This window comes from Mangifera indica, chromosome 7 (assembly GCF_011075055.1).
Source record: "Mangifera indica cultivar Alphonso chromosome 7, CATAS_Mindica_2.1, whole genome shotgun sequence".
NCBI classification, from domain to species: domain Eukaryota; kingdom Viridiplantae; phylum Streptophyta; class Magnoliopsida; order Sapindales; family Anacardiaceae; genus Mangifera; species Mangifera indica.
Window position 1 is genome coordinate 18,210,731 of NC_058143.1, and position 11,166 is coordinate 18,221,896.

An 11,166-nucleotide genomic window follows, 5' to 3' on the forward strand; every position below is an offset into this window, starting at 1 on the left:
CACAAAAATTAGCATAAAAAGACAAAACAGAACCAGCTTAATAAAGCAACAAATAATCTTGCTTTAAGCGGAAAGTTAAAGTAAAGAAAATCCAGGTAGAGTAAAGAGGCAGAGGAAGAAGATTCACGGTTACTTTAGGGTATTAGATTATAGAAAATTTACAGAAAGAGCAAATAAATATACACACAGCTGTTACAGATACAGATAAAGAGAGGTGGGGTGTGGTGGTAGGGTCTTATCTTATGTGGGTTTTTACACACACGAGAAATTTAACACTGCATTCTCTCACTCACTCTTTCCCGCCTTCCCGCTTCTTCTTGAATCTCAGACAAACTCACTTATTGACACACAAAGTGACCCAACCCAACCAAACATACTAAAATATAATGTCTGTCTCTGGTAGTAGTGCACTGTGCAGTTAAACTTTGTTGAATTTTGAGGGCTTGTCTGGTAAGAGATTATGTGGTGGTGGTGTTGGTGATTGTTCTTGGTTTGATGATAAAAAGTAAGATGGATACTCCTGAGAAGACTACCCAGATCGCTACTCAGCTTTCTAAATTTGAGGTGGGGAGATTTCTTTTTCTTTTTTAAATTGGTTTTTGTGGGGTTTTCAATTTTGTTTCGTGGGTTTTTTTTTTTTGGTTGCTGCATGCACTTTGATTTGCTTCTTGTGTAGGTTGACTTCTGTGGAAGTGATGGGATTTGGGTTTTCTTTGTTGAATTGGGTGTTTTTAGGGGGGAATTGTTTGTGTTTTGTGGTTATAAATTTCAGAAAGTGGTTTTATTTTGTGTGAATTGTTGATTTTCAGTGAATTTTGACGCAGATCTCTGTTATAAGTTCAGGTTTTTGCGGTTTTTATGGTCATTTCAACTTTCTGGGTTCTTGTGGTTTCCAAGTTTGGTTTGTGTGAAGGGTGTTTTTCGTCGTCTTTGTCTCTTGATTTATACAAAAAATACCTTAGCATAATTCACTTTCAGTTCTTCAACAAGATTCGACTAATCTTTCTGGCCCTAAATTTTAATAAAAGCCTTTTGTAAAATCTTCAACAAATTTTGTCTCAGAATTTGCTGATCGGACTTTGTTACAGCCTATGTCCCGACGTTCTCCTCTGAATTTCCCTGAATTTGTTAAAACCATCATATAATTGTCGCCTCTTTTTTACGCATATATCTTGAGACAAAGCATTGTCAGCGTTTGTTTTAAATGTTCTGAGAATAATTCCATTCATTCATGATTCATATCCTATTCATTTTTCACTTTTTTCCCCTTCTTCTTCTTCTTATTTTTAACAGTTACTTGATGATTATATCAAATATATTGCGTGTAAGAGTAATTGCTGGTCAATGAACCTGTTTCTTTTCTTTTATTATTATTATTATTATTATTATTATTTACACTTGAATTGATATATGTATTTGATTCAGATTCAAGACATGTATGTTTATACTGTGTCGATAGAGTTTTTTGCGATTTCTCCTTTGTTCAAGAAACTAAGACTAAATATTTTCTCCCTGGAAGCAGGATTCTCCTGTCTTTAACTATATCAACAGTCTTTCTCCAATTAAGCCAGTTAAATCCATACCCGTAACTCAGACATTCAACTCACTGAATTTTGCATCTCTTCCATCAATTTTCACTTCACCTCATGTCAGCTCGCACAAGGAAACTAGATTCCTCAGAAGGTATTGAAGAGATTTCTTGACCCTTTTTGCAAATAAGTAGTTTTATTGTCAAGCTTCACTGTTAGGAACCCACATTTATTTAATCAAAACACAAAATACATAATAACTAAAATATTTCATTACTAAAAACATTACAAAGATAAACCGAATAATTCAAGGAATTCGAGACCTCCCATTTTCCGGTCATTCGAGACGCCGGAGATCTCCCATTTTCCGGCCATTAGAGGCGCCGGAGACCTCCCTAAATCAGCCAAAGGCGGCTGCCCTCAAACCCAAACCCCAACCCCAACCCTAATATTTTTCATCTCTTTTTCTCTTTTAAAACTCAAACATATATTTATAAAAGAAATGAGTCATTGGATTGAGGACAAGTGTCCCAATCCTAACATTTCCCTCCCCTTCAAAATCATCTTGTCCTCAAGATGACTTTTTTTTTTTAATTTTCCTTTTCTGTTTTCTTTTTTTTTCAGTTGCCTCTTCCTATCCAAGGCAGTTTCCCGCCCACTGTTTTTCTTTTTTTTTTTTATACAGCTGTCTCCTTTTTTTTTTAATATATAAATTTTTTTCTCTCTCCTCTGCTTCTTCACTTTTCTTTTCTTCTTTCCAACGCCCACTTTTCTTCTTTTTCCCTTCCCAATAAACCTACCCACTGCCTCTGCCTTTTTTTTTTTTTCTCTCTCTCTCTCCTTTTTCTTTCCTTCTTCTTTCCTTCTCCTTGTCTTTTTTTTTTCTTCTTTCTTCTCCTTCGTTCTTCTTTCTTCTTCCTTCTGTCTTCTGTTTTTTTTTTTCTTTTTCGCTTCCGTCGGCGTTTCATTTTCTTCTCCTTCTTCTTCTTCTTCTTCTTCTTCTATTTTCGTTCTCCTCTTTTTTCTCTTTTCTTCCTTCGGTCGCCTGACTTCTCTGTTAATTCCATATCAGTCTGTCTTGCGAAATCAACAGGAAATTTGCAGTTGCTTTAACAGCTCCGGTGAAGGCGAAAAAAGAGCTTCGGTTTGTAAGCAGGAAAGAGAGCAACAGATTCTGGGCATTCATGTGGAGCAGATTCTCGAACAAGAGCAGGGGATTCTTTTGTCCGAACACCGGATTCCCTGTGATGATTTTTCTTCAAGTTAGCCTCATAAACATTTTCCGGCGACTCTTCACTTTTCCGATCATCATCTATCTTCTCCGTTGGATCGAACGCGCTCTGATACCATTTGTTAGGAACCCACATTTATTTAATCAAAACACAAAATACATAATAACTAAAATATTTCATTACTAAAAACATTACAAAGATAAACCGAATAATTCAAGGAATTCGAGACCTCCCATTTTCCGGTCATTCGAGACGCCGGAGATCTCCCATTTTCCGGCCATTAGAGGCGCCGGAGACCTCCCTAAATCAGCCAAAGGCGGCTGCCCTCAAACCCAAACCCCAACCCCAACCCTAATATTTTTCATCTCTTTTTCTCTTTTAAAACTCAAACATATATTTATAAAAGAAATGAGTCATTGGATTGAGGACAAGTGTCCCAATCCTAACATTCACCCTCTGTTCACTTATATCTTATCCCTTCTTTCTTTGCAGGAATAACTGTTCAGATCTATCGAAACCTGGGCTTGTTTCTGAAAATGGTACCAAAGCGTGTGCGAATGAGGGGGTTGCAACAGATGCATCTCAGTTGTATGATAACTCAGCTCAACTGGAGGAAAATTTTGATCCAGGGGTTTCCATTGCAGAAGTTTCTATTGAGGCTTCTGGCGATTCAAAGTTTGCTATTGAACTGCCAAGAGCCTTAAAATTTGATTGTGGTAGCCCTGGTTGTGAGCCAACACCTTGTGGTATTGAAACAAATTCTGTTTCAGAATTGACCAGTGCATCTCTGTCAATTGTTCCATTTACTCGGGAGGCTTCTGAAAAAGTTTCTTCTGAAGGTGAGATACATTTACATGGGACATCCAATATTGAGCAGAAAAAAGAAGCGGCAGGATGTGATTGGGAGAGTTTGATGTCTGATGCTTCAGACCTATTAATATTTAATTTCCCTGATGAGTCAGAGGTTTTTAAGGGCCTAATTCATAAATCAATGGACCCTGGAGCAAGATTTGGTTCTTCTGTGATTTCACGATTTCCCCAAAGTGACTTCAGTGGAGAGCCAAATATGCAAATGGTTGATCCAAACGGATCTTGTCAACAATATGAAATGGAAGCTCAATCTACTCAACCTGGAGAAAATAATGAGCTTCAAGAAATAAACCAGATGCAGGATGACCATGCTAGTGATGATCTGCATAGGTGCTTAGGTAATGATCTGAGCAAGAAAGAAGGTGATAAGGTGGGAATGAAAATTCCAGCTGCTTTCAAGGTAAAAGTTGCAACTCTTTTGTTTTATCAATTTCTGCTTCACAAGCTGGATACTGATAAAATGCATTGCATATGTTAATTCTTTTGGTTGTTTGTCGAACATCGGTTTCCCTCAATATTTGTTCCTTTAACATTTAAATGTTATAAAGAAATTGGATGACCTGCAAGCACTTAATCCAACTTTTCTTTTGTATGCAGCCCATTTCTAATCTGCACCGTGGTATGCTAAGGCGCTGTCTAGATTTCGAACTGGTGGCTCGCAGGAAGAACTTAAATGATGGTTCTAGTTGTAGTTCTTCTGTGATGTTGCAATCTGATGAGAGGTTTGCTTCTGAAGATACACAACTGGTGCCTCTTAAGCCTTCTAATGATTCTCCTCGGCGCATTTTGCCTGGAATTGGTTTGCATTTAAATGCTTTAGCAATAACTTCACAGGATAACACGAATACCATGCATGAAACTTTGTCTTCTGGAAGACAGTTAAGTTTGCCTAGCTCTACTGCCTCCTTTCACTCCCCTAAAAGTAGTCAAGATCCTCTTCATGAATCTTTGACATCTGCCTCAACTGAAAGAGACATGGTTGCTGTTGAAAATGGAGTTCCTCTAGCAGAAGATGCTTCTCAGACATCTGGATATTTAGTATCTGAAGACTTTAATCAGAACAGCCCCAAAAAGAAAAGGCATGTGCACTTGACAAGATGATATGTATTTAACATTGTTGCATTGGATAATTCATTTTTACCATCTGTCTTTGTATGTTTATTCTTACATGATGGTTTTATATTGGTTTCAGGCGTAGGTTGGAAAATGTAGGAGAAACTGAGTCTTGCAAGCGTTGTAATTGCAAGAAATCAAAGTGCTTGAAACTGTAAGTTCTGACTTCTTAATCATTCAATTGAGGAAATAGTGTTTTAGGTCCTAATTCCTGATGACAGGTTCCAATTGCCATAGGGTCAGATATTCAGTTTGTGGACAAATTATATGCTGTTAACATCTTATGAATTTCCTTATATCCTTTATTGGTGAACAGTACCTTCGAAAAATGATATTCTATAACATAACTTCTCATGCCCCATGTAACATTGCTGTTAACAAAACATGAAAAATTAATTTGGTAGCAACAAATGATTTTGCTTTGCATCTCTATGGTTCAAGATCTTTTTCCCTCTTGTTAAATTCACTCTTCAAATTTTTATGTGTTACGTGAGATGCTTTACTTTCACTCTTTTCATGTAGTTACTGTGAATGCTTTGCTGCTGGTGTCTACTGTATAGAGCCATGCTCATGCCAAGATTGCTTCAACAAGCCTATCCATGAAGATACGGTTCTTGCGACTCGCAAACAGATTGAGTCACGGAACCCCCTTGCATTTGCTCCTAAAGTGATTAGGAGCTCTGATTCTTTACCTGATCCCGGGGTTAGATTATAAAATGGCCTTACTCTCTGCTTAACACAAATTCAAGCTGGTATTTAACCTGATTGTTGTTGCACTTGCAGGATGAATCTAGCAATACACCAGCTTCAGCAAGACATAAAAGAGGCTGCAACTGCAAGAAATCTAGTTGCCTAAAGAAATACTGTGAATGCTATCAGGTTTGATTTCTTGGTAAATTTGGTATTTTCTTGATGCTTTATATAAAGTGGTTTAAAAAAAGTGGGTTTTTTTTCATAGGGTGGTGTCGGATGCTCCATCAACTGCAGATGTGAAGGGTGCAAAAATGCATTTGGCAGAAAGGATGGTGAGTGTGCTCTTATGCTTACATTCTTTTTGTGATTTCTGCTTTGTAGAGGCCTCAGGATAAATTTTTCGTAGAACTTATCTTTTAATCTTTTGTTTCCATCACTTTTCTATATCTAAACATATAAATATGCATGCCGATATTATGTTTAAGTCAATGTTTCTTATGCCCTTTGTTATTTTGAAATTTAGGTTCTATACTGATGGAAACAGAAGGTGAACCAGAAGAAGATGAAACGGAGACATATAAAAAGAGTTCAGTTGACAAAAATTTGCAGAAAAGTGAAATCCCAAACAATGAAGATCAGAATCCAGGTTCTGCACTTCCCACGACACCATTGCAGTTTTGCAGGTTTGATATCTGAACCATCTAATTTCCATTAAAGTTACATTTACTGTTTTTAGCTTCTAATTGTTATTTTTGCTCCAGATCAATAGTTCAGCTGCCATTTTCTTCCAAGTGCAAACCACCAAGGTCTTTACTTTCAATTGGGTCCTCCTCTGGGTTTTATACTGGCAACAAGTATGGAAAACCTAATATTCTCCGATCTCAGTCCAAGTTTGAGAAGAGTCTCCAAACTGCTCCAGAAGATGAAATGCCTGAGATTCTTCAAGGCAACTGCTCTCCCAGTGGTGGCATCAAGACTGCTTCTCCCAACAGTAAGAGGGTCTCTCCACCAAACAGTGTCTTTGGATCATCTCCTAGTCGGAGAAGCGGACGGAAGCTGATATTACAATCAATACCTTCATTTCCTTCGCTCACTCCGCAGCACTGAAAATAAAGTTGGGATGGGATGAAATTCTTTATATCTTTGTTGTTGTTCAGAGAGGTATGTTCCTAAGCGGCATGAATCAGGCTTCTGTATTTGTATAATAATATGGTATCTGCCAATCTGGGTTTCATAATGTTATTGAATCTTTAGTTGCTCTTTGTATAATATGGTGTATCTTTCTTCTAAGCAAAAATGTTAAACATTTTATTAGTGAAGATGTGCTCTCCCTGGGAGCAGTGTAAGAAAAATTATATATCCTTATTGATGTGAATGGAGCCTAAGTTTGGCTAAATTGTATGCAAACGGTGAATACCATTCAATTCTGAGGTAATGGGAATGGTTAGACTGTCATGTGGTCAGGCTGGTCTGTGGCACGGCCCAAACCTTATCTTTTTGGCACAGGCCTCTCTGGATTCGATCTAATATGGTCTAGTGTCGTGCAATTGGAGTTGGAAATCTTGGATCAAACTGTTTGAACCATTGATGACATGACTTATGCTGTAAATCCTATTGATGAGCATGCACGAGACAGTAAAAAGCATTCTTATATGTGACTTGCTAATTCAATTCTCTTATTATCAATTAATTCAGCCATGATATGCAGGCAGGATCACTTTGGCTAGGAAACTAAAGAATAAGAACCGTCCCAAATTCTTAAAAACTTCACCAACGCTGGCCAAGTTTACCATCAAAATTCACATCATCCAGCAGGTCTTACTTTTCTTTTAATGTTTTCTTATTGAGCCCTAATATATCGTGTTATATTACTTTATCTTTAATTCAAAATCACTCAATTACATAATGACACATTTTAAATGTATACTCAATATATTATTTCAATTTTATCAGATGTCTCCAAAAGGACTTGTATACTAACCATACTTTTGCTGTTCCTTATTACTGCATTTGCACTACTCTGAAGACCACCTAAACACAACATTTTTCACGTCTATAATGCAGAGAAAACACTCATATTGCCTTATTAGGTAGAAAACACATGACATTAATATTTTTTTTAACTGAAGAATTTAAAATATACATATATTTAAATTAACATAAATATACATGAACTATTTGAAGATAGAGAGATGCATTCAACTATTTATAGAAGGGAGGAAGATAATTTAATTGTAATGTTATATGGTTAGTTTTTATATTAGTTTCCTCCAATATATTAGAATAAAAAATAAATTTATTCGATATATTGTTATTAAGTTTCAATTTCAACATCAAATTTATTAATTATCAAAGCTTAAAACTCATGGGGAAACTAAAAACATATATAATAATATTTCAGAAGAGTCAAATACAGATTTAATACAAATTATTGGCTCCATTAAATCCATTGTGTTATTCATTGCTTAGTGCTTCCCTTTACTAATAATAAAACTATGTATATCTATTTCAAATACGTAAATACATATACACTTATTTATATCACTGATTACATGTATGAATGAATACATACTTGTATACCCAAAATAAATACGCATATAATTTCTCTTACTAATTACCATTATCAAGGAAACTTGACATACTCACAAATAAACAGAGCTAATGACAATTTTCTAAACAGTGAGATTAGCCATACAAATTTCTCGCACAACCCTAAGATTTGATAATTTGGCACTATAAAGATAATTATAAGCTATAAATTCTTATAATTTGAAATGTATATAAGCCAAAAATTGCTTACTAGATCAATGCACAAAAGCATATATAACAAAATTAGCAACTCAAAACATATTCAAGTTTTCCAACAAAAATGCTCAATTCTTGTTTTAAACAAGAGAACAGTTAAAGAAATTTTGTAATTTTTTAAGCTCCAATTACTTCAGTAGCACCGTCAACCATTGTCTCATCAGCAGGCCGCTCCATCTTCACGCCAACATCCTCTGAATAATCACCATGAACCTAAATTGAAAAGACACAAGGTACATCATAATCAAACCTCAAGCAACTGTCTCAGAAATTTCGGGACATTTAGTCTAAAATTTGTAATAATAATTATAACGACAAATTGGAAGGGCCCATTTAGTGGCTACTGACTAAGAGACAAACACAATTCTATGATTTCTTAAAATATGTAAATGCACGTGCACTAGTATTTAGTGGCTAATGACTAAGAGACAAATACAATTCTATGATTTCTTAAAATATGTAAATGCAAGTGCACTAGTATTTTGCCAAAAAATTCCATGCACCTATCTTTCATACCAATAAAGTTGAATTTGAAATTGCATATGCATCATTCTTGGTGCGTCTACCTATAGCATGCTGGAGAGAGGAGTCATACCTCCATCAACTTTCCAAGATCAAACTTGGGGGCTTTCAGGATCTTCACTTTGCGGATGTACACATTTTGCAAGGGGTAGATGCTTGATGTTGCCTTCTCAATCTCTCGGCCTATCATTTCAGGAATGAACTTTTGGACAAGATCCTTAAGGTCGCAAGATGCTGCCTGTGCTACCATTATCTCCCTCATCTTGCGGCGAATCTGCAATAACAAAAGGTGGAAACCATCAGCATTGATCATATGAATTCTACATGATTAAATTAAATCAGCAATTTAAACTAATTCCCTTGAATACCTCCATACTTGCAACACTTAGATGTCAATAAACACAACTTTTATATGGAGCACTAACTCAGTCAAGTACCTGTCTAATTTGGCTCGATTGAGCATAGCATGTCCTTTTAACTTGGTTTGGGCGTCTTTTGGTAAATCCAATGCAGAACATCCTCAAAGTGTAGTTATCAGTAGTTTTAACATCCACATAAGCTTCAATCAAAGTCTGCCACTTCCTCACCAAGGACCTCAACTTGTCTGTAGTGAAGTCCATCCCCTGAATAAATCAAAAGTGCAAACATTAAGTTAATCTCATCAGAAACAAATGTATTAAATATATTAAATCTCCTCAAAAGTGCAGAACAGCAAACATTTGGATAATCTCATTAGACACAAATGTATTAAATGAACAACTGCAAGAGAAAATCTGACAAATACTAACAACCATACCCAGAAATTGGTGAGGACATTCTTTCCTTGAACATCTTCAGCTCTCAATCTGATCTTTCTGAAAGCATGTTCCTCATCACCCTGAAGGTCACCAAGTGATATCTCAAACACTCTATGTTTGAGTCCTTCTGAGGCAATCTGTTAAAGAGACTGAGATGTCATATTCACGAACTAGGTAATTAAATCTTCAACAATACACATACAAAAATCAACCAGCAATATGGACCACACCAATCTACTACATACTCATAAACCCATATGCCTAAACAAAAGTAATGTAGACAAAAGACTGATGAGACAAAAGAGAATTTGTAGCATTGTAGCATCATTATCACTAAAATCTTCTTAAAAGCCCATATACCAAAACTTCAACCCATGCAAAGTTACGTCAACACATGAGAAACTTAAGCAACCTGTTAACAAACTAAATAAATCATACTTCATATCTAGATGATTAAACTCTAAGCAAAAGCATCTTTCTAATTATTGAGAACTAGAGATAAATAATACACAAACAAAACAACAAAAAACAGATCAAATCATACAAATGGAAAATATAGCACAAATCCCTAATCGCAATAAACAATAACCATTAATCCCAACAGCTATTTAACCCAAAACACAATGACAATCTCATCAAACACATTAGTGCAAATCCAAAACAGAAAATGAAAACTAAGATTAATATAAATAAATATCAAACTGAAAAGAAAAAAGTACCTTGGTACCCTGAGTGCGGGTAACAAGAGTCTTGCCAACATTTCTGTTGTTGAAAACGGAAGGCGCTTTGATGTCGTACCAGTCCTTCTTAGCAAACGGGTCAGCTCTATTACAAAAAACAAAAGGATTGGAAAACAAAGTTATAAAATCGACGGCAGATCCATGCGGAGCAGATATGATGTTAAATTAAATTCATTATAAGACACTCACGCCTTCTTCTTCCCTCCTTTCTTTCCCTTGGATATTCTCTTGTTCTTTCTGCACAAAAACAAAATAACGAAAACGAAAAATTAGCCAATGAGAGTTGTTTGTTTCAAGTGGAGAGAAGCGAGTTTCAGTTTGTTTACCCTACGGCCATGGTGAATTTAGGGTTTGCAGCAGTAACAGCTGAAGAAGCCTGAGGATTTAGGATAGGATGTTATATATATATATTTAAAAGTCTGTTTAAATTTCATTTAAGATGAGAAAATTACAAAATTATTTTTTATTTTATGCTACCTTTCTTTCTATGCAAAAATAATATATCATTATAATATTAAATAATTATAAATAAAATATAAAATAATATTTAATTACATTATTACATTTTATTTATATTACTCTTATATTATTGTGACTATTTGTTGGGAATATAACATTATTTATTAATTAGTATTATGTATATATAATTAAGTGTTACTTTTTTTTAATTAATTCAAAATTATCCTAAACATATATCCTCATTGATATTAAATGGTTACTATTATTGATTGGATCAATCGATATAGATTAGTCTCATTATTCTCGTATTTTTAATTTCACTTTTTCCACCAAATAATAGATAGAATAGAGTAGTAAAATTATGTTTATTAATAATGAATATTAATTTGTATATTAACGATGATGT

The 11,166-nt window shown here is 35.1% G+C and overlaps 2 protein-coding genes across 2 annotated transcripts; one reads left to right on the forward strand and one right to left on the reverse strand.

Moving 5' to 3' along the window:
* Positions 1 to 265: 265 nt before the first annotated feature.
* Positions 266 to 6,861, forward strand: LOC123221667 (protein tesmin/TSO1-like CXC 3). The gene is made up of 10 exons (XM_044644551.1): positions 266 to 564; positions 1,523 to 1,683; positions 3,254 to 4,031; positions 4,229 to 4,710; positions 4,824 to 4,898; positions 5,267 to 5,447; positions 5,528 to 5,623; positions 5,703 to 5,769; positions 5,961 to 6,120; positions 6,199 to 6,861. The coding sequence occupies exons 1-10, from the start codon at positions 496 to 498 to the stop codon at positions 6,542 to 6,544; spliced, it is 2,415 nt and encodes an 804-aa protein (XP_044500486.1). The 5' UTR covers positions 266 to 495; the 3' UTR covers positions 6,545 to 6,861.
* Positions 6,862 to 8,179: 1,318 nt separating this feature from the next.
* On the reverse strand, positions 8,180 to 10,740 carry LOC123221376 (40S ribosomal protein S3a-like). The gene is made up of 7 exons (XM_044644226.1): positions 10,628 to 10,740; positions 10,491 to 10,538; positions 10,281 to 10,386; positions 9,561 to 9,698; positions 9,202 to 9,387; positions 8,838 to 9,038; positions 8,180 to 8,455 (listed from the first exon to the last, which is right to left on the reverse strand). The coding sequence occupies exons 1-7, from the start codon at positions 10,636 to 10,638 to the stop codon at positions 8,360 to 8,362; spliced, it is 786 nt and encodes a 261-aa protein (XP_044500161.1). The 5' UTR covers positions 10,639 to 10,740; the 3' UTR covers positions 8,180 to 8,359.
* Between the last annotated feature and the right edge of the window lie 426 nt (positions 10,741 to 11,166).